Source organism: Topomyia yanbarensis, chromosome 2 (assembly GCF_030247195.1).
Source record: "Topomyia yanbarensis strain Yona2022 chromosome 2, ASM3024719v1, whole genome shotgun sequence".
Classification (NCBI taxonomy): Eukaryota; Metazoa; Arthropoda; class Insecta; order Diptera; family Culicidae; genus Topomyia; species Topomyia yanbarensis.
Genome location: NC_080671.1, coordinates 194,467,289 through 194,492,171, shown reverse-complemented (window position 1 = coordinate 194,492,171; position 24,883 = coordinate 194,467,289). Strand labels below are relative to the sequence as shown.

At 37.1% G+C, this 24,883-nt stretch overlaps 1 protein-coding gene across 7 annotated transcripts in view; it reads left to right on the top strand.

The window, feature by feature from the left end:
• Positions 1-2,269: 2,269 nt before the first annotated feature.
• The window catches only part of LOC131682554 (striatin-3), a 58,471-nt gene continuing 35,857 nt past the window's right edge, over positions 2,270-24,883 (top strand). The window contains exons 1-2 of one of the 7 annotated variants that reach the window (XM_058964123.1): positions 2,270-2,625; positions 3,808-4,248. In XM_058964123.1, coding sequence (XP_058820106.1) covers positions 3,913-4,248 — 336 coding nt within the window. In that variant the 5' untranslated portion in view covers positions 2,270-2,625; positions 3,808-3,912. Of the gene's footprint in view, positions 2,626-2,656; positions 2,909-2,933; positions 3,134-3,807; positions 4,249-24,883 lie in introns of those variants that run through there. The other 6 variants (XM_058964122.1, XM_058964118.1, XM_058964116.1 and 3 more) reach the window with 6 other exon arrangements.

The following is a 24,883-nucleotide window of genomic DNA, read 5'->3' as shown; positions in this document are numbered from 1 at the left end:
TTGGCATATAAGTGGTTGATTAAATTTAACAAAAATAAGACAGCAACCAAACCATAATCTAAAATTTTTCAGAAGATGGCCTCATCTAACCATATAAAACATCCATGACATGGAAAAACGTTGCCCTCATCAATATAATGGATCCAAGATACAAAATATTGCAGGCATAAAAAATTACCAAGAATCCATTTCATTAATAAAAATTGTTCGGAAGATTTTGGCAAATCTGAAAAATGGCAGTTTTGCAAACTTGTTTTTTCGCAATTTTCGCTTATGTGTAGTCATGATCACAACCTTTCCAATTCCGCAATGTTACAAAGCAGAAAAAAATTGATCGATACATGAACTGAATAATTTTCGAACAACTCCTTGTTCGAAAATTATTCAGTTCATGTATCGAACTTGTCCTTGAACCAAGAAAAAGGAGAATGCAAAGGAATCTAGTGGGGAATAAAAAAAGCTCACCAATGGGATATCAATAAATTAAATGGCTACCAAAAAATAGTGCCAAATATTTTCCAATTTTCGCAATTGGTTTGAGCCACATGTTTTAAAATCGTAAGTACTTTTTGAAAACTCGTAGCAAGTTACAGTCTTCGACAAAGTTGTTAACGAAGGTGTGAACTATAGTTTTTAAGCTGTATTTTCATATTGAATGAAATAGCGATTTTTATTAATGTAAATGCAAAATAATTACTTTTCCCATATAAAATCCCATACAAACATTGAACGCAATGCGCAAACCCGGGGAGCATTCAACCATTCCTAAATTTTGCACAGGCATTTTGGACCACAAACAAAACTTGAAAAGTGCTAGCTTCAATCATTATAAAGTTTCAACCACGAGCCACTCTATTATGCATGCTCCATTGAAGTGAAAATCGGGTGGGGTTCTAACATGAAACATATTTCAGGTTCACTCACCCAATCACTGTTTTGCGAGTATTCAATTCAATTCAATTCCATCAAAAATGTTTGTTTGAAGCAAGTACCTAACCCAACCGCGGAAACACCACGGGATTTTAAAACTCCACACTAAAATCTGACCGGGAAGAATTCAACATGAATATTGTTTCCAACGGGGTTTTTTATTAGGTTAAAATTAAGAAGGGTGGGTGTAGCATAGTTGGTAAATCGATTGCCTTGCACGCAGCGCACCTGGGTTCGAGTCCCGATATGGGGTTAGAAATTTTTCATAAGAGATTTTTCTAACCCGAAGAGGCGATTAACCTTAAGGTTAAAACCTCTATAATCGAAATAAAAAAAAGTTTTAATTTGACAGTTTGGAGAGATCTTGGCGGGAGATTTTCCCTAATTAAATCCTGTGACCCATTTCCCGAACTGTAAAGGACGATTCAGTCATCAACGGCACGGAACGTTTTGACGTAAGGCACGTGTGAACGGGCGCAAAAGAAACGTATTTAACTTATCCTGACGGAACGGTGACATTCCGTTGACGTTGACGGAAGCTGATGTATCGTCTGAATCGCGCTTAAAGTTAACCTAGGTTCGTTTCTCGACAAACATATGATTACGGCGTAAAAGCCAACTGTCAAAATTCTCTTTAAAGGGAAATTCCTGACAAACCCAAGACGGATACAGGTGTGCACATTTTTTTCTGTGTGTGAGTGCGGTTGTCATTTTTTCATTGATGAAGCCGAAAAAACAAGAGGATGTGAAGAAGAAAAGCACAAACAGTTGACGTAGCGGGCCCTTCTGTTGCCATAAGTTTTGTTTCGGTTCGGTCATAGTTAATTTAATCGGTTTTTTTAGGTAAAAAGTGTCCATAAGTGTTCTAATCGATAGATCCGAAGTGAAGCTCGGCGTTTTCCCACTTTTCATCGTGCGCCAAAGAATCAGGATGCTCGTTCGGATGTTGATGTTTACTTCAAGGGCCCCGGCCGCCATGCTTAATTTTGCAAGTATAATACTAATACACTCAAAAGTGTCAAATGTTCCCACCTTTCTCTCCATCTTGTGACAAACCGTTACTGGCCAAACATCGTTCATTGCACTAAATGCAAGAAAAAACCTTTCTCTTTTGTTTACTATCAAAATCTGTGATTGGCGAGTGACCGTCGTTGGTTTGGTTCTCAAGCAAAAACGATATTGTAATAAATTTTGGCTTCACTCTGCGTAACTCCAAGAAATTTGGTTAATTTGAAGTTAGTGTGCATAACTATTCGCCCGATGTGGATGGCAGACATGGCCGCATTTTCGCCCCTATTCAGCATTTCTTGCACAATCGCGGCAACTCTAATCTTCCACACCAACAAATCTCATCAGAAGAGAAAAAGTGTTAGAAGAAAGACAAGAATCCACTGTTAGAGACGGACGATTGCATCGGAAAAGTTGAAAAAAAGACATTTTCGTCTCGTTTCGGTGTGCTTTGTGTACGAATTGTCACAATAAACGAGTGGATTATAAGCATTTGAAGGTGGTTCCGGTAGAAAATTGCGCGATTCATCGATTTTCACGCAGCAGTTTTTCTTTTGGCCTGGCTGGTTGGCTAGTGGAATATCGAGAAGGTGTCCCGTCCATCCGACCACCCTTCTCTGTCACCCTCATGTGCAGAGGTCCATCCGCACGATTGTGTGCGTGTAGTGTTCGTGTCTTCATATCTGTGTGAGTGCTTGCGAATATGCCTGTGCAATAAGCCAAAAGTGAGCTCGCTGAAGACTTCCGCGAGAAAGTTTTTTTTCCTGTGCGATGTGCAATTTTTGACAAAAGTGGAAGAAAATTCAGCTCCCGTTTGCTGAAATTGTTGAAGATGGCTACCTAGCGCAAAGAAATTGTATGATAGATTGCGATGCCGTACACTGGAGCAGGAACTTTGAAGAATCCAAAATTTACTAGGAGTGACTGCCTCCCATGCTCTTCTCCGTAGGATCTTAGAAAGGGAGGAAAGGTTCGATAATGGATTTGGCAGACTTTTCCTGCACTTTGACCTTCCCAAATTAACATTTCCGTACTGCAACATTCCTTCGGTCATAAATTACGATATACCGTTTTTTTTGGAAAATGATGTGCGATGACAGTTTTATATTTTTCCGTGGAGCTGCGTTTAGGTTCAGTGTTGCCAGAGCGTGCTAGGATAGAGTGACAGTAGTAATTTGAAATCTCAATATTAACGGTACATGTTTTGAATTGCATAATTTTAATTCCATGAGCTGAATGTACTTTACGTTCCTGTTGCCATATTATAATATGCGGTCGGGCCCCACTTCAAGATACCACATAACAAACTTTAAGAGTTTTGCATTTGAATATATACTTGCGACGATAGGTTAAAGCATATTGCTTAATTAAAAGAATATATATTTGGAATAAAAAATGGAACACAACTAATGCGTAAAAACGAGGTAACAATCATTGCAGAGCATTGCACTAAAAATTGATCGAAACCAAAATTTATTATGCGATATACGAAGTCAACATCGTTATGGTTTATAGGAAGTGAAGAGCAGTCTGTTGTTATCTAGTTCTTTTCAAATATGTTTTTTCTAGCAAACAAAGTTGTTTACCGTGATTGTGAGTTTCAATAAGACAATACGGAGGCCTAAAGAGACAATCGAGAAGTGGTTGTTTGTCCTTGTCATGAGTACCTTTGCTTCCAAGCTCAGTTTCAATTTTAAGTAACTTTTGAAACCCGGAGTAATTTTATTGATATGATCTTATCACAAATTATAAGCGATGCTCTAATTTATGCAAAGCGCTGGCAACTCTATCGTACAATGCTGGAAATACTCGGTTTGAGATTCACTCTAGCCAAGTCCTTCCGTATAATCATATCTTTCCAACATTCAGGGCTAGTGAAACGAAATAAGTGCTAGTAAAAAACGAAAATAGTTCCCTAAGCTCTCCTGTTTCGGATTCTCTTTCTGACCCATCGCAATAAATGGTGGACATGTCATGAGAATTAACAGAATAGAAGATACAATGGATGAAAATAGTTCGCTGAACCACCAGAACGGTGCCGGTGGGCAGCTGAGCGGAATCGGCGCCGGAAGTGGCCTGCAAGGGGGGGTCGTCGGCTTGGGCGGTATGGCGAACAACAATTCGTCCGGCGGAATGAACAACAAACCGGTCGGAATTGGCGGATCCACTGCCGGTGGCCAGGACGACCAAAACAACAAGGCAACGCCTACTCAATATTCGATTCCGGGCATTCTGCACTTTATTCAACATGAATGGGCCCGGTTCGAGCTGGAGCGGTCCCAATGGGACGTCGACCGTGCCGAATTACAGGTGAGTTTGATATTAGCCCATTAGTTAATTGTTCCTAGCAATCGATAATGATACTAATTAACGATAATATTGGCTATCTATCCTGCATATGAAAGATACGAGCTATTGTGAGTTACTTATCTGTCGCGAATGTTTGTTTGAAATCATCTATATAAGGACTTTGAGTGTTATAGGAGATCAACCTGGAGGAATGCTAAAATTGGCAATTGTCTAATTTAGACACTTTAGTGGTAGAGGTTCATTTTTAATGCGTTTTGTTGTCAAATATGTATTTTAAGCTAAATAAGCGGAATTCAAGAGCGGGGATGTTATATTTTTAACCAAAATTTGATAAACTGAAAAAAATATTTGTGCTTAAAAATATTTATAACAATGACAGTCAAGGATAGGAAGAATCGCATCGTTTTACGCTCACTCAAGGCTCATGCGCACTCACCTACCTCCGATGCTTTATTCTGTTTTTCTTGTTTATGAGTGTGCATCTGTTGAGCGCCCGATCGGCCAGAGCCAAGTGAATGTGGTATCTCACATGTTCGTATTTTTTCTCTCTTACGCTCACCTTGGATCGCTGCGAATTAGGTTCTTTCCGATACATGTTCGGAATTGTATCCGAGCAATGATGATCGGATCCGTTCGGCAATGCGATTCTTCCTCAAAAATTTGGATCGCGATCTATGTTCGCCTAAATCGAAAATCGATTCAATTCCCACCGCATGCGAGCGGGAGCGGTGCTTGCGATTGTTTGCATTGACGCTGCCGCGGTGTTTTGTATCGATGGAGTGGTGTAGTGTCAGTCGAGTGCGTGTTTGTAATTTGCTAAGCGAGCAGATTGTCCCTTTGTTCATCATCAGCCGCTAATCATTAACAGACTTTGGAGTTTTTGTTTTCAAGACAGTTTGATGTTTTGCATAATTTGTAGTATGATAGTACAGTAACTTGACTTTGTGGCCAAGCCGGGGTGCGCGGAATCGGTTTCTTTCTGTTCACAGTGATGTCATGTGGATCTAATTCGGAATGATGAGCGTTCAAGAATGGATCTGTTCTAAATATTGTTTTCCCGATGTTTTGATTGCTTATGCTTTTTGTGGCGCTTTTTGTTATTTCTGCTGTCAATCATCATATATACTAGTAAAGAATGTTTGATCTAGTTTGTGTTCCGTATTAACGGTCCTTACACGTTCAGTTGTTTTGTCAATACTGGAGCGTATTGACAAGGTTTTTCAACGTGTAATGGTATGGAGGAAGTATTGACGATATGTGTTTTTTATGTTTCTTGGAGGCTGTTCAATGATAGTACAGTAAGATTCCGTTTTTGGCACGTTCCGATTTTTGCAAGCTCCCTTTTCGGTACACTAAGATTTTGGCAACAAATGGGTTCCGTTTTTGGCAACATTATTGTTGTACATAATAGGTCTTTTAAAAATGTGCAATAGATATTTTTTGTATCAATTGATATCACATTTTACTTTATTTCGAAACATGGGAGTCATATTACCCTCAAAGGCGCAAATATTTTTTTTAAATTTTATGAAAATTGTTTCCTAGTTTCAATACATTACTGTGATAATTTTGAGATGTTTTGCGTAATATTGTTTTAAAACAGCGTTATGCGTTTAAGGGTTAACTATATTTTATGCTACACGTGTTATATTTATTGATTACAATGCATAGAAATGTATTATTTATGTATAATATAACTGGTAACAGTGTAACTAGTGTCTGACGGAATCAATTTTTATAGTAAGACCCAGAGTCTGTCCACTTTAGGAGTCAAATACAGAGGAATGCGCTACACTGAATAATAAGACTATTTCTGGAGAAAATTTTCAAAAGAACCTTTTGTTTGGACAGTTGAAAGTGATTTTTACAACAAAAATGGTTTTCTTCAAACCTAAATATCTTCAGGCATTACAATTCGATTTTCAATCTATCGAACTCGGTCACTAAAAACATGACGACAGTAACGCACCGGGTGGAGATATCCCAATTAGCTTCGACAACGTTAGTGATTTTTACACAAGTTGAACGCTAAAGATGGACGTCTGTTCTCTGTGGTATGTACTTCTCTTTCAGTAATAAGCTACTACTCAATGTTTACTTTCCGAAGCACAATAGAATTCCCCTAGAATCTTAGCAAAAATCCAGTTGCTTGGAAAATATAGCCGAAGACTGTCCAAATTGATAGTATTTATAAGTTCTTCAGTTCTACGCAGTTCTGTATCGTAAGTGTCCCAGTTATCGCAATGCACACCATTCTCAGCAGATAGCTAAGCTTTTACAGGATTGTCATCACTTCTTCCATCTGACACCACACAAGAACATTATTAAACATACAATTTTTTATATAAACTCAAAGATGTAATTCGGTTTGAGACTCCAAGTTTTCCTAATAGCTTTTCTGTGCTGTCTGAAGGCTTTTCACATTTTTTTGGATCTGACTCTAATGAGAACAGTTTTGTTTAAATTCTAATATAATTCACATAATACTCACAATCATAGAATTGCGACCTGGATTAAAATTCGCATCTTCGTAAAATTAACCATGTAACATTTTTCAAATTTGAATCTTAGGAAAGTATCTTTATACCGTGAGATTTAACCAATTTTCTCTGAAAGTATTATATAACATGGGGTGTACTATTAATATTAGATTCAAACTCAACTGATCTTGTCCGATTCAGAAATTCCAATCGATTTGAAAATACTGTGATTTTAAACAATTTGAGGCGGATCGAAATGTTGTTGGCCAGTTATCATGATTGGAAAAATATATGGCTACGAAAGTTGCACACGTTTTCCATCGCCGGTTTTTGAATGATGTCTATAAACAAATTCATTCACACCGATCACTCGAAACCTTTTATGCTAAACTTTTTTTTTGGTTTGTTTGTATCAAGAAACACTAAAAACCTCTGATTATCAAGAGTAATGCATCTATCAGAGTGCTACGACCTGCCCAATTGTTCAATAGCCCATAGTATAGGAAAGATAGACAAAGATAGTTTACATTTATGCGTTTTTATCAGTTTTCAATAATAATGCAATATAACGAAAATATTTATACAAATATCATTTTCACTGCTAACTGGAAATGTCCCTGGCAGCACTGCTCCAGCGGAATCCTTTCAGACTAATATCATTAACTGCAATGCTATAGATAATACAACTGTAAGCGTATACATGAATGGTTATAGTCCTAGTTACTAGCCTTATCTATTTTTGTGAACAAATCTTGCCTGAAACAAACACCAATAGTTACTCCGCCAGAACGGTGATCCTTGTTACTAAATATCACTCAATCCACATTCCAATTATTAGTTCCAAGAAACTTAATAAACTTAACAGCACTTCAGTGAAAATTTCGCTTGGTAAACTGTTTTTAAAATTTCGATTTATTTCATGCACACAAAAAGGTATGAACTTTATGCGCCGGACTCGTATGCCCTAGCACGAATGCGTTTTTGTTTGATCTCGTAACTGAGTCAGGTTTCAACCGAAACTGTTATCACTTAATTTATTTTGACATCAATTTGAGTTATAACCTGGGCCAGCTTCGTCTCAAGCCAAAACCACCTAAACGTGGATAATCATATGATTGACGCAAAAGATATTATCATTACAGTTAAAAACAAGAAAATTGATCAGCGACAATCGACACTTTGTCAATTTTATGCAAATGCATATCACCGGAAGTAGTGAGCTATATTCGCGCAATGATACGCTATAAAACGCACAACTATCGAGATTATTTATTGGCATAGAAAAGAAGACAAATCTAAGTTTCCTCTCGAATGCAGCGCATGGAAGGAGCCGAACGCGCCTGAACATTGAAAATTAAACTAAATCCAAACAAATCTAAACCAATGTACATTACCACACATCTTGTCTACATCGTAAGTACGGCATTTGTACATACAATGGTAGAGTTCAACTCGAGCGATAACATGCGCATGATAGAATTAACACGCAGCAAGGAAATGACTGCGAGTTGAACCTACACAGCAGAAACTGCCACTCCGTGCGGTGTCCAGGCGGACACTGACTCCTACCGATATTTTCAGGCCAGCCATATATTTCAATCGTTTAGTTTCAGGATTGCGCACGAAGATTTGGATCATTTTTCCGAACGAACATGTTCGCTGCCGAATATGTTCGATGGCGCTCATTACCTTACTGCATCGGCAATGCGGAACGCGTTAAAAAATTTTGCGATTTCCGATTCTCTCTCTCTTCGTAATCGCATACGGTGTGATGCGGAACGAGTTGTGTGGGTCTGTATCTTTTTAACGAGAGCGTTAACCCCCGACGATGTATAAGGAAACAAATTCATGTACGCTCATGGCGGTGAGCGAGTTTTCCGCACCTTGATGACAGTTTCTAAACTAGACAATAATCTATTTATTGTTGCTGTTCACGAATAACATTAGATTGAAACATATCTATCGCCACAATATTAAAAATAGAAGAAATTATATTTAAAAGAAACAATACTATATTTAGTTCATGCTCCACAAGTCTCTTTTAGAGAGTTCAGGATGGCACTGATTATTTCAGATCATCCCTGATCCTCGATACTGGCTATGAGTATCATCAACGGTGGTAGTTTTCCTGCGCGTCATTCCGCTACACGTGTTTTCCGATCACAATAAACGTTTAATTGGCCTTCCTAGAAGACGAGATCAATATCTCGCTGAAACTATCAGCCTTTCTGCAGTTTTTTTTATCTAAATTTGCCGCTTTTTCAGAAATAATACTTCCTCTTCCCTAGGTTGGCGGGTTTGACGGTATTGCAAACGTCATCGAGCAGCACCTGACAGACAACTGCTTTAAGACGGTTATTGCATTACGCTTCGATAGTGGTGCATCGAGGAGACCGAGAGAGCTTATGGGTCTTTTTTTATGTTTTGTGTTTTTTTTTTCATTCTCGCACTAGCCCAAACTAACAGTCAGCCAACATCCTATGCATATTGGCGAGGCGGGCTGGTAGATCGCCGTAGATTGGACTTTTCTGTGGGCTGTGTTTGCAAACATTGTGCAACAGCTTAATGGTAATGTTTGTGAGCACAGCTCGCAGTGGGAGTCATTGCGTGTCGATTTATTGGTCAGCTTCGTCATCGTGCACAGATCAATAAAATAAATAAAGAAATACAGAAACAGAAACAAATTAGTTAGTTTTTAGTGTGTGTGTGTGTGTGTGTGTTCGTCTAAAATTTTTGTGACAGCTGAATCAGAGAATGGATGCAGAACTGGCGCATATGACAGAATAGTTGGTAAATCCAGTGTTCAATCTGTACATTCGATTCTATTCATTCGGGAAGATTTAATTGGTAAATTAAGATACAATTAGTTTACCAACGCACGAGAATCATCCATTCCAGGTCAGCATAGCATGATGAAATCCTGTTTCCGTTGTAATTCTATTAGTTTGCTTTTTCACATCTGATGTATACCAAAAATAATATCGGTCAATTTTTACACTTCTAGTTAATCTCTTTGCATCTTATTTCTTCATTCGGCATGTTATGAACCCTTTTATTACTATATCCTAAATTAGATTCATACTAAAACAATTAATTGCATAGTCTCTCATATACACTCACAATCTCTCTCATTTCAAACGTGCAAACGCTCGTTTCTTTCGCGATAACAGAAGCCTGGCCACAAACGCGAACGTGCAATTGCAATCATCTACACATATTCACGCAAACCCAACGCTCGCGCGATCATGAATCGGTCACGTCCGGAAGTCTACCAGATTATAGAAGCCTAGACTCATGTCGTCAGTTGGACCAATCAAACAATGGCGCTCATACTCACTAGACAAAACGTTCCGCGGCGACATGACTGGGACCTCTAGTGATATGGGGAAACTGACTTTTAGCATCTAGCACTAAAAATTAAGCATCAGACTCACGTTTCGTGCGCAATCATTCAATAATACATGCGAATATGCGTATGGCCACACGATTATAACATCGAATTTATGCACGCGAAGTTACACACACGCTAGCACAAGCGACAAACACCATAACATACCAACGCTCGAGCCCTTCACGATCACACTATCCACTCCAACAGACAGACCCCTGGACTCGAACGCTGAAACTTACACCTTACACGAACACAACACCACAGGACTCATAATTAGACTTTACATACAATGTCACACGCAATAACTACAGGTTTTCGTCTGGCAACCGGGAGAAGTACATCTCAAACGCAGAACTTATCATTTCAATGATGGCCTTGGGTCTGCGTTGCCTGTGTTCAAGGCACCATAGCTTCGTCCGTCAGGTCAAGGATGTATGAAACCCGCTAGCCACCACCCTCGGCCCTAGTTGCCCATAAAGCGATTAAAAAATGAATATTTTTAAACGTAGATATAAAAGATCATAATGTCGTCCAGAAACGAGATATTTCCATGTAAATTTAACAAAAGACTAAAGAAGTGTATGATATTCTGTGGTTGAAATTTGAACGATTTTCATTGCTCTTCTTCGCAATAGTAGTTTAACATAAACGATTTTTTTTTTGAAATCCATTTTTTTATTAAATAAAAAAATGGTAAGTTCACGTGGACATCGTAGGGAGGGGGTAGGGCTACAAAAATTGTCCACGTTTGTCCACGGAGGGGGTTAAAATGAATGTATTTTTTGTCCACGTGGTATATAAACGGCCCCTAAATGCAATACATTTCTTGGTTCATTGTTCTACTTTTGTTATGAAACAACCTAAAATTGAAACGACAAGCTCAAATATCGTTCTTCAATTTAGGGGCAGAGTAGCACTTGATAACAGTAGTCCAGAAACTATCAAGAGTTATGATCGGATCAAATCAATTTTAAAAACTAAATCTTAAAATTACAGGCGCTTTTTAAACGAAGTACTATAATTATCTGTATGAATTGAACTCGTGATCTTCTTTTTATGTTTTTTGTTTCGTTTTATATGTCTATTGAAAAAATATGACAGTCGAATAAATATAAAAAATAGTCTGTAATCGCATATTTCTAGAGCGTTTTTTCATTACATCATATCTAACAGAAACGTCAAACGGAGAAAATCGCGTGCAAAAATTTCCTTGCAGCTTTCAAATTTATTTAACAATTAAAGCACACAGAAGGCTATTAATTCTACTATCACCTCTGCATTTACTCATTGCAGGATCGTATAAGCATATTACATGCTTTTCGCGAAGATAATAGAGAGATAATTGATAACTATTATTTTATTACATTTTGCCGATCACTTTTGCTGTTATGCTCTTTTACATATGTGGTCTTGGCAACTCCGTTTGTAGATGGTACATTTTACTGTGACGTTTAGAGAGACGGGCTTGTAGTTGTGGTATATTTCATGTGCTGTATTGCAACCGAGAGTGTAGATATGAGGTTTGGCATTGAAAAAACATACTAACTACAGTCGACTTGGAGTGATGTTTCTCTACAAAATATTAGCAAAGCTTTGGTATACTATATGTGACATTTTGACTTAAGATTAAATTACAATATAAAGAGTTATCATTTTTCTCTATTGTTTGTGGACGATAAAGAGTCAATGCTTAGCTTTTATTTGGCATAATAAACTCAGTTTGTTTACATTTGTTAGATATTACGTTTTGAATAAACGGTATAGATTTGTCCCATGTTCTATGGGATTCCCTATCTACATGGGACAGACTTTTGGTTATGGGCAGTAAATGGGTGGAAAACGATCCTATACCGAACTGTTATACAAGAATGCTTCCTCAATCAGCAGTATAAACCAGAACTACCTTCACTAGTAGAAAAGCTTCTGCTGCTCCGATAGTACATATAGTAATACCCACACAGTTATGTAGCTTCGGCATATTATGAATGGAAGCAGGCGCACAAAAAGACGAAAACTGGTTACGTTCTGTTTCACGTAACATCGATAACAGCGGCTTTACGAGACGGAAAGAGAAAATCAGCTAGAACAGTCCGCAAAAAATCCATACGCGCTCGGTTGGTCTGGGTTCACTTCTTCGTTCCTCGGCCAACTGCCACTGACGCATAGAGACCAGCACACGCGAACCAAACACCAACACCCCTTCACCAAGATGAGCTACTATTCTAAGCCGAATATATTAATCGGATGCAAAGCTGAACCAGTACTCGGCAGGGCAGGGCGGCTCGACAAGTCACTGACTCGAAAATTATCTACCGCCATGGTCGCTCGCGCGATACGGAACGACCTTGAGATAGGATAGAATGTTTAATCATTCTGCTAAATGTATACCATTGTTTTCGGTAATAACAGTGTATATGATGACGTTTGTTTACATTGTCAAATATTGATGATTATGTCGTGTGATAAATTTGCATGTCGTTTGACACCATAATAAATACACGGCTCGAACTTATTATTGATTTTAAGTTGCCATGTTGTATCGTAAGTTAACCCTCTGGAAGTTGCATAGTGGACTGAGCGCACATCGTTCTAAAATACAAACGAAATCGTTTTAGTGCTTTATATGGTCCCTAGATAGAGATATTTGCGAGACTACCAGAGATTTGAAATAACGTTTCGCTTTTTACTTTAAACGTTATGTGTTCGACAGGGACCCCAAGGTACCATTTCAAATTTTACTAAATTATGTTTTAGCCTTTCTCATAAAAAGAAAGGCTATGCAATCACTGTAAAAATCGACTTCTTAATATCATACCATTTCCCCTCCCTTTCCAAATCCATTCCCACAGCATTTCAAAATATGATCGCATAAAAATAACTTCGAACTCATGCTTAGCTTAATCAGCAACTTTTTTGTTTAAAGTGTCTCAGCGTCGTCTTTCGTAGAATACGTGCTAAGTATAATAAGAATATAGTAGACATTTCCACAATTATTTTGAACATAACCAGCAATTGAATCATAGTTTGGATAAATGAGAAAGGCATAATCGCACCTTTAGGTGGATTAAAACAGGTTTTTTTCAAGCAGGAATTGATACTTAGTAGCATATTAGAACAGCATAGCGTTTGGGCAAATAAAATTGTTGTTAGAGTAAGAGGGGGTGGGGTCTAAGGGAGGGATCTGGATTTTTACACATTAACAGGCCGACACGATATCCGGGTACCCGCAAAACTGAGATGTTGATGTTTTGGATGCAGGAAATCATCCACTTGTAGAATCTGTAAAAATGAAACAGATTATTTTTTCTGGTTCCCAGGAATTCGTTATTTTAGGGCAAATTTTCCAATACATTCGTACTATTTGTTATGTTTAAAAGATATAGGTATCAAAATTCTTGGGATTGTTTTTGAAGGCTGTATATTGTCTTTATGTGACCGTTTAATGATTTGACCCTGCAAAAGATTCCGGTGGGGCCGTTAATTACCTATCAAATCGTTAGACTATCAGCACCGGTGCGTAAACAAATGCGTGCTTATTTTAATTAAGCTAAACGATAATATAATATTTAGACACATGTTTTCGCACCGATCGTTGGTAAATAGGTTGCCAAAATAATAATCTGTTTTGACACCAGTAGTTGTTATTAAAGTTACGTTACATATTCTTGCAATCATGCAATAAAATCATTTTTTTTAATTAATTCCAATAATGATTTTATTGAAATCATTGCAAAATTATTCAAACAGGAAATGCTTATTGAGATTATTGTATCAATAAAAAATGTTCATACCATTAATTTTGCCGTTTTAAGCAATAAACATTGTATTATTGAATTCAATAAGACATTTTTTTGTTCAAATATGCAAAAAATTTCTATGTAATAACAATTCTGAGAAATTTAATAGGTTCGGGACGGACTACGAATTCTATGAACTAATGTTTGCCCACCAATTATTGTCTGAAGCACACACTACGGCGGCTCTGAATCAGGAGTGCAATGAAGAGGATCTCATGCTTGGTATTACAAACAGACTTGCGGAAGAAGAAGCTTTTCGACCATTCAACGATAGTTTTACGGAACCAGTTTATACGAACGATCAATTTCAAAGACGCTTTCGTTTCTTATGTATTTCGAAGCCTTTGAAGAGGAGTTAATACTATATTGAAAAGCCAGAGAAAGCTGGGTTTTTACTAAATTATGCGGAAGTCATCTGACATACGTCCTTCGGACACTACAGTCAAATATGTTCGGATGGGAGAAAATTTGCGCGGTCATCTATATGTGAGAATACTGCTATACCCCAAATAATAGACAAATTTTTACATAAATTTTGTAGCCCAAATGTCCGTCATCTGTGGTAATATTGTAGATAGTATAGTTAAATAGGTAAATATATCTCGCCTTTCTTTAAAAAGGGCCAATGAACGAAATTTGGGATTTCCATTAGAGATGCACCGAATATTCGGGCCGAATACCAGCCGATTTTGATTTATGCCGAATATACGGTACGCCGAATAATAAAAACCGACTTTCGGCCGAATATGATAAGTAATGGTCTAATATTCACGAAATATTTAAAAGAAACAAAATAAAAGAAAATACATATATACAATATACTAGAGATGCACCGAATATTCGGTCGACCGAATATTCGGGCCAAATACCAGCCGATTTAAATTTAAGCCGAATATACGGTACGCCGAATAATTAAACATTAAATAGAATGAATGATAGAATAGTGGCTAATACTTACGGTGTTCAATTTGTGCATTTGGTTCTATTCATTCGAGTAGGTCGGACTGAATCAATTAGGGTGAATTTACCAAGGCACGTGAATTAACCAGTTCCGACCAGCATAGCATGATGAAAGTCTAACAGAATGCAATTGTCGTTAATGGAAAATATAGAACATTTGCTGCATTTAGACGAGTTTGCTTGCATGTTACATGTGTTTTTCAATACTACTTTATTATTCTGTTTCTTTTGTACATCTATTAGTCTGCTTTTCCATTACTGATGTATACCAAAATAATATCGGTCAATTTATGCACTTCTAATCAGAGGTGGGAAAAAACCGGTTTAGTACCGGTGCGGTAAACCAAATTTTCACACGATTTTGTGTTTCCTTTACATCGTGTGCGGTCTTACCGCTGGTTGTGTTTCAACGAGACACGAAAACCAAACCGAGTTTCGTTTACACAGCACCGTGGTTTGGTTTTGATTTTCGTTTACCGGTGCACGAGTATGGAACGAAACACGAGAATACCGAAACCAAACTTCGGCTGTGTTGCGGTTGTGTATTCGGGTTGATGTTTATCGGCTATGCTAGTGCTGCCAGCATTTTTATTAGAAATTCAGTGCATATTTATTTTAGATATAATGTCAGGTATTTTTTCGGTAATTGAAAAATTGTTCTGAGACATCTTTCATGTACAACAAAAATGTTCCTCGTCGTTTTGGAAGAAAATAAATGACTTACCTTAACTCAATATTACGGCATTTTCATGATGATTTATCATCAGGAACTTTGCAATATGGGTATGTTTGGTATGGGGAACTGCCCAAAAATCGAAAGGAAAAGGAAGTTTATTAGCCTTCGCTATTTTTATATGAGAGACTGAGAGCAAGAGTGGATTAAAATTTTGTTCAGAGCAAAAGTGGGTTAAAATCAGAGGGGGAACAACTTGACAGCTCCTATACAAATCGTTGAAACCACTTTTTTTGGGTCTGTGGGTCTAAAATGGCGGATCAATCTTTATTCAAGAGCAATTTCTAAAAAAAGCGTAAACTTTTTCACAGTGAAAATTTTCTTGGTCAGATTTTTTTCCCTTTCGGTCAATTCATTTTTGCAGACTTTTTGGGTTTGGTGTTGTTTTATTTTAAAAATAATGCATCTTCATTCCGATGCATTATTTTTAAATGATTCGTGATTTTTTGGAATCATCAGCATACAAACAAGCGGCGCTTATGCTAGTTAGTGAGCATCTTCATTTAGTTTTAAGATATTAGGTAGTAATATTTGCATTGCAATGTAAACAACACACACAATGATACTGGACTGTTTTTCTCCCTCTCCGATAGAAAATGAGCTGTCATCAGTTCTGAATTTTGTGGAAACCTTTGCACCGTAAATGTCGCATGCTGTCAGAAATAAACAATCGAAGTCAATCCCGCCTTTGTTAAATACGAAGTGAAAAATGATAATCACAAAACTACATGTATTTAAGATTAACGACAAACTTTCGAGAATTGTTATATGCGAAAGATATTTCAAGGGCGACGGGAGAAGAAAAAGTTCACACTAGAAGCGCACTCAAATCAAATCATGCATTTTACATTCGGCACAATTTGTAATCCTTTTATGAAACTCCAAAATGACGAATTAACTTGTTTATATTGATATTAAATTATTACGCTGTTTTGAAATGATCATCTTGATTACCGCTTCCGAATGTAAATAAAGAAAACAAGTTCGTAAAAGACGTCACGGAATTATTTTTTCGCATAGAAATTTACAGTATCGCAATTTGTGGACGGCGTTCTATGGTGGCGACATCATTCGAAACACGGTGGTTTCATGCAACTTAGGCTAAACGTCAAGTTGCGGGAGGGTTGGTTAAAATATTCCCTTAGATCCGAAATGGTATATTTATCAAAACTTCAGGCAAAGCGGGTCAAATATAATTTAGCGCAAAAATTGTTCGACAAAATTTTCAGAGCAAGAATGGTATAGAATATTAACCCATTTTTGTGGTACGAAAATAATACATAGGTTCATAACAGGTGTTCAGAATATTTCTTATTCGGACTTGTGAACAGAAATCGTAAGATGTTGGATCCGTATAGGTCAGCAGACACCGAAAATTGACCATTACCTCCATTTTAAAATCCAAGATGGCGACTTCCGGTTACCACAAAATAGTGAGAACCACCATCAATATGGGTGTCATTTGTAAGGATATGGTCAGCAGACACCGAAAATTGACCATTGGCGCCATTTGGAATCCAAGATGGTGACTTCCGGTTACCACAAAATAGTGAGAACCACCATCAATATGGGTGTCATTTGAAAGGATATGGTCAGCAGACACCGAAAATTGACCATTAGCGCCATTTTGAAATCCAAGATGGCGACTTCCGGTTACCACAAAATAGTGAGAACCACCATCAATATGGGTGTCATTTGAAAGGATATGGTCAGCAGACACCGAAAATTGTCCATTGGCGCCATTTGGAATCCAAGATGGCGACTTCCGGTTACCACAAAATAGTGAGAACCACCATCAATATGGGTGTCATTTGAAAGGATATGGTCAGCAGACACCGAAAAATGACCATTACCGCCATTTTGAAATCCAAGATGGCGACTTCCGATTACCACAAAATAGTGAGAACCACCATCAATATGGGTGTCATTTGAAAGGATATGGTCAGCAGAAACCGAAAATTGGCCATTAGCGCCATTTTGAAATCCAAGATGGCGACTTCCGGTTACCACAAAATAGTGAGAACCACCATCAATATGGGTGTCATTTGAAAGGATATGGTCAGTAGACACTGAAAATTGACCATAGGCGCCATTTGAAATCCAAGATGGCGACTTCCGGTTACCACAAAATAGTGAGAACCACCATCAATATGGGTGTCATTTTAAAAGATATGGTCAGCAGAACCGAAAATCGACCATTACCGCCATTTTGAAATCCAAGATGGCGACTTCCGGTTACCAAAAAATAGTGAGAACCACCATCAATATGGGTGTCATTTGAAAGGATATGGTCAGCAGACACCGAAAATTGACCATTGGCGTCATGTGGAATCCAAGATGGCGACTTCCGGTTACCACAAAATAGTGAGAACCACCATCAATATGGGTGTCATTTGAAAGGATATGGTCAGCAGACACCGAAAATTTAACATTAGCACCATTTTGAAATCCAAGATGGCGACTTCCGGTTACCACAAAATAGTGAGAACCACCATCAATATGGGTATCATTTGAAAGAATGTGGTCAGCAGACATCGAAAATTGATTGATTTGATTGCTTTGATTGTTTTGATTGATTTTATTGATTTGATTGATTTGATTGATTTGATTGATTTGATTGATTTGATTGATTTGATTGATTTGATTGATTTGATTGATTTGATTGATTTGATTGATTTGATTGATTTGATTGATTTGATTGATTTGATTGATTTGATTGATTTGATTGATTTGATTGATTTGATTGATTTGATTGATTTGATTGATTTGATTGATTTGATTGATTTGATTGATTTGATTGATTTGATTGATTTGATTGATTTGATTGATTTGATTGATTTGATTGATTTGATTGATTTGATTGATTTGATTGATTTGATTGATTTGATTGATTTGATTGATTTGATTGATTTGATTGATTTGTTTGATTTGATTGATTTGATTAATTTGATTGATTTTTTTTTCAATTTGATTGATTTCATAGCTTTCATTGTTTTCATTGATTTAATTGATTGTATTGATTGCATTAATTTCAATGATTTGATTGATTTGATTGATCGCATTGATTGCATTGATCGCATTGATTTCATTGATTGTATTGATTTCATTGTTTTTATTGATTTCTTTGAAGTCATTAATTTCAATTTCAACATTGTTACATTAGCATCAACGACTTTCCCGAATCAAAAATATCTAAATTTATCGGTTTCATTTGATTATTCGCCAAGAAAGGTAGCCATTTTGAATTTCGTGTCCGTTTCTTGGTTTTTAATATGGTAAAGAACATCAATTGTGAAACGTTAACAATCGCCCAGAACCTGACATTTCGATATTGCCCCATCGACTCTCAACAACTAACCTTATTCAATTCAGTTGTTCAGTTGTTTATTCGGCAGCACTGCACATGAATTTACTGCCTCTTCTTTCAACCGAAGCACCGCGTACAGAAAAAAACCAGGTTCGGTTTTCTAAAGCCGAACCGATACCGCTGTTTAGAATACATTAACACCAGTTGAAAATCGTGCACACATGTAAACGGTGCTGAGTGACTCGGTTTGGTTTTCAAAACCGACACTCGGTCGAGGTTGTCATTTCGTTTACCGTGTGAACGAAATCAAAACCGCACACGATGTGGATCGCTCGTTTACACGTGTTGAGACTTTGAGCACCATACCAGTGACTGTACGTACCGGTTGGTTTTCTTACCCACCTCTGCTTCTAATCAAGCTCTTTGTATCCTTTTTTTTCTTTATTCGGCATGTTATGATTTCTTTTATTGGTATATCTACTATACGCTATCCATGCTCATATAGGTACCAACGCTCGTGGCCTTCGCGATAACACAAACCTAGGCACAAAAGCGACCATGCAATAGGGATCTTTAATTTGGAAAAATTGTGCCAGTTTTTCATATGTATTGATAGCGGGTGTCCTTATGAGTGCACTCATATCATTCTTAAACCTTAATTATTCTTTTCTGATTTTTTAATTTAAAAAAACCAAATTAAATTCAACCAACAAACTGACAGTTGTCCCACTAAATGACGTATCTGCAAATATCTTGTTCGCCTCATTGTTAACCGGGACAGCACCCCACACAGCATGATCTGGTACTTTGTCAATCCGCTATCAGCCTGCCATCCCAAGTTTCATCTGCAAACTATGGTAGATCTGATAAGGAAACCTATAGAGTCGTTCAAGTCGCATGGGTTTGGATGTGTTATTGTCCTAAAAGGAAACAAATAAAAAATTGTTTTTTCAACAGTTTCGGGCCCAAAAATTAAAAAAAGGACTGAGATATTAACTCACGGTACTAATCTGCATCATAATATGCCTTAATCCGCACACCCTTAAAGATCCCTATTGCAATAATTCACACATACTTACGCCCGCAATTTTGCCAACATGAAAATACTCCGGTAGTTAAGTAAACGTAGCACCTTTAAACTTCCAACCGCTGTCTCAAACATTAAGCCACCACTCGCGCGATCATGAAACGGTCGCGTCCGGAAGTCTTACCTCGGTCCTAGCAGTCTGGACTAATTTCTTCAATTGAACCAATCAGAAAAGTGACGCTCATATTCACTAAACAACACGCTCCATGGTAACATGACCTGGAACTCTAATATGGAGAAACGGACTACCATATGTACCATACACTAAAACTTAAGCATCAGATTCACGATCTGCGCGCGATCATTCAAGAATACACGCTATATGATTCTAAATTTGAAATCATACACGCGAAGTCACATACACGTGACAAACACGTTAATATACAAATACTTGATCCCTTCGCGACCGTCCACGACACCTACACCCGCGATCTCGTAAATATGATAATATCCCGGTGAAGTGTATGTCTCAGCTCCTATAAATTTTCAAAAGCGGTCTCAAACGTGAACCTAAAAACTCCTGCGCTCGCACGATCATGAATCGGTCAATTCCGGAAGTCTCTATCCTTAGTATCGACAGACCAGCTCCATGCCTCCAATGGGCCAATAAAAAAAAGAAAGCTCTCATATCCACTGGGTAACACGTTCCATGGTGACATGACCGGGGACTCTAGTGATATGGGGTAACTTACTCCCTGTCAGAATGTGAATTGTACACCAAAAACTAACTATCAGAATGAAGGTTGTATTCGGAATCAACGAAATATGCTAATGGTATAAACCAATAAACTAGACCTTCATTTGAATAGATCCTTAATTTGTATGCAACTCAAACGCTTGAGATGGACGTCTATTCTCTGTGATATTATGCATTGCATTCAACAAACAACAGTATCTATGCCACACCTGTGAAGTTACACGTATCACCGTTTATCGATTAAAGTATGACCAAATGTAATTATCTTTCTGCTTTTCACCTCTAGCCATTCATGCCCTGTCTGTGGGCTACATTCGTGAACTATAATACCAACATATATGGAAGTGTTTTCTTCCTCTCTTTCTTATAAGTGTGTGATAGGGTGTCTCATAAACTCATTTGACCTTAAATTTCGCTAATTTAACTTTTGTTAGTTGGATTCAGTGGGAAGTTTATAGGATTATTTCCTTTATTGAAATACATATTCCCTGTATGGATGCATGCCTATTATTGAATATTGATGTAACTGAATAAGTTTTTGAATCTATTGCAAATAGCTGAATAAAGCATAGTAGGAATCTTTTATTTGGTACACCCTAGCTTATGAACGGTTCTAACATACACAAGAATAGAGTCGAGCCAGCTGTCGTTGAGCTTATACTGAGACATTGTATAGTAGGTATTGTCCACCCAGCACAGTTTTGTCTTAGGTTATGCCATATAGCGCCACAGTCAGCACAATCGATTTTGCAAAACATGAATCGAGCTGGACGGTGGAAGAGCTACAAATAGACATGAAGTTTGCCTGAAGCGTTCTTTCATTTCTGACGCTTCAAAATGCATAAGCCAATTTTGCTTTAGGTTAGTTAGTTTTAATATTGAAGTCGTTTCATAATTGTCCACACCAATGGGAAATTTGAAAAATTATTGTCTTTTGTCCAATGGTAATATGTTATGACGTCTTAGTACTTGGGTACTTTGAAGTGTTTGTGGGGATATATATATATATATATATATATATATATATATATATATATATATATATATATATATATATATATATATATATATATATATATATATATATATATATATATATATATATATATATATATATATATATATATATATATATATATATATATATATATATATATATATATATATATATATATATATATCCTGTTTTAATCCACCTAGCAGTGCAATTGTGCATTTTTCATTTCTCTAAACTTACATATTATCAAAATTAAATTTATATACTCCTACTCTAGAGGTGTGCGCCGCCGCGCCACGCCACCGCCGCCGATGATTTTGACACGCCGCCGATTTCAGAAAAAAATGGTCAGCGCGCCGATTGCCTTTTTTGTGCTGCGCCGCCGATCATATTTAAACTCGCGCCGAGTCCATATTTGACCTGAATGTGTATTGAGTGAAAGAATTTTGGTTTATTTTGCGATAATCTTTTTGGTTGTAATAGTTTTGTCTGATTCTTACCATTCCCAACAAACATTTCGTGGTTTTATAAACGTTTTAACAGTTGCTTTATTCAGCTCTAGCTGAACATTGGAAGTATACGTGTAATCATATATCGTTTATTCCACCCTTAAACATCCGGGATTTGGAGAATTTATTCAGCTGGTCTGATTAAGACACATGAAAGAACAATTCTTCAGCACGTATACAGCCTGAAGAAAACCATAGTTCAGCTTTATCAATAAACCTTTTCGTTACCGCTATTCAGCTGAGAGAATTATCATAGGAAAATTGTTAAAAAAGACATTCATTTCAAGTTACACACGCCATCAATCTCTTTGGAAGCCATATTCTTTTATTAGTGTTACGTGAAAAATTGTATTACCTTGTTGGATATCATATCACGTACCTGGATCCGAACCAGCAACCTGTTGAATACTAAGCACTTACCTTACTGTCTGCACCAATCTTGCATACGTTGAATGCTTAAGAGTTCACCGATGTACCGACAAGTCTAGGCTGCTGAATAGAGTCTGTACAAAGGCTACAGTAGCCTTCTATAGGTTTAAGTGAACCTAGTTGACTTGGGTTCGAATCCCAAACTACGATAATATTTTTATTTCATTTTTTTTTTATTTAATAAGTTTTAGAACATTCGGGAATTTTAAATTAGATAATTTATTTATTTCAAAAATGATGATTATAGTCGTTTTTGTTTCCAAGGTGAGGATTTATGGTTGTCACAAAATATTTAGATAAGTAAAAATGGGTGTTATATGAAAGTGGTGGTAACTGAATGATGGATTGAAGTCATTTATAATTCTAAGGTGGCAATCTCCTCAATTTATTTACCACTCCCTGCCAAATGATTTTCTTTCCATTGTGATTTTTTTGGTAAGCGGAAGTCGCTGTTCGAATTCAATAGTTTATTTATTTATATCAATTAAGTCCGCCAGCGTGAATAATCATTTCATTGTACCTTTGTTTGCAAGTCGATGGATAGAAAAAAATCATGGTAACAATGCTGGTGTCTAAAATTTATAGCAACATTGGAACAAAAAGTTTCTATTGTGTTCAATATTAGTATATTCATGTTTCACAAGTAAACAGACCGTTTCGAATTAAAAGGTAAATTTACATAAACGAGGGCGCGAGTGATTTGGTAAGCTTGTACATTGAAAAACTGTAAATCGTGTATTTCTCGTGGTGAAAACTCAGTAGATATAAAAAAAACTAAATAAACTTTCTTTATTTCTTTATTCATTTATTGATCTATTGCTCCTTAACTGTAATATATGCAAAACATCTCAATTGGAATATACCGAAATAATAAAAAAATCCTTCACATAATAGTAAAAAAAATATTGTGTGTGTATTGGGACTCGAACCCAGGTCGGTTGCCATTCCTCATGATTTGCCAATCGCGCCAATTTTTGTAGTAGTTACAATTACCTTTGTTAAACACAAAATTCAGCTGAAAGTCAAAGGTGGTATAACGGTAAATGCAAAGGTAGAAACAACCTCTTGAAGACATGTAGTGCAGCTTAATGATTAAAGGTAATACTTTTGGTAACAGCATCGTTTATTCAACTCGCAATTCAGTCTAATTAAGATGGCTATTACATTTATTAGCAATATAGTTCAGCCTAGTTGGAACTGGCGAATACTGGACTTTAAATAGGCTGAATAAACTGTTAATGTTTAAATAGTTCAGCGAAAGTTTTATTCAGCTTACATAACCTTTAATCTGCTTTAAATCAACACGTAGTCTTATAGTTCAGCTCCTAATGTTGGTTGGGTTGCCAATCTTGAGGCAGGATATTGTAGTCCATATGGAAACAAAACTGCTTTCGAACCGCACGGCAATTCAGCAAGAAATTAAACTGTCACCGTATCTGCGAGCGGTTTGCTTATGAACTGTGAATTTATATAGTGTTCCGCTGTTTAAAGACTGGACAAGCGAATATCAGCCGAATAGGTCGGTAAAAGGTATTAAGATATTCACAGGTTAAGCAATATACTTGTTCTAAGCATTTCTTGTTTTACTAATCAATCAATCGATATGATAATAAAATAGCCTGGACAATACTTTTGCTGACTTCCTACTCGCATAGTCATCCGGATCGCAGCAATCAACCGTCAGTCTGTGGAAACCATAATACTCCCTACTGTTGAGTTCTCAGTAGTTAAAGACACAAGTTACTCAGTGCAAGAAAATATTCGGCTCATGCGGAATCAGATAGCATATCGAACGAATGATGTCACTTTTTCGTGGTTAGAAACAGTTAAAACTTAATGAACCGACATATAAGCCAGTACAATTGTTTCTACAAAATCTGTGTAAATATTTAAATAAAAATACGTTGTAAATTACCATCGCACGCGTGAACCACAATTCTACTCAAATTTGCACGCAAGCAAAGCTCGTATAGCGTCATGCCTTCGATATAGTAATTCAAGCCGTATGACTTTTAACTATTAACCTTGGTCTGGTAGCTCAGAGGGTAAGGCGTTGGTGTCGTATAAGCCACCCGTCGCATATGCCAGCCCCCGCCAGGAAGGATTCTTAGTAGTCAGTAGTCTCGTAACACTAGCCATGCAGTAGCACTGCACATTCCTAAAACCTGGCTGCAAAGTCTGCCGAAATGAAACTTGGAACGAAAAACTAGTGCTAGACATACTTCTGTCAACATAATGGAAGGTTTTA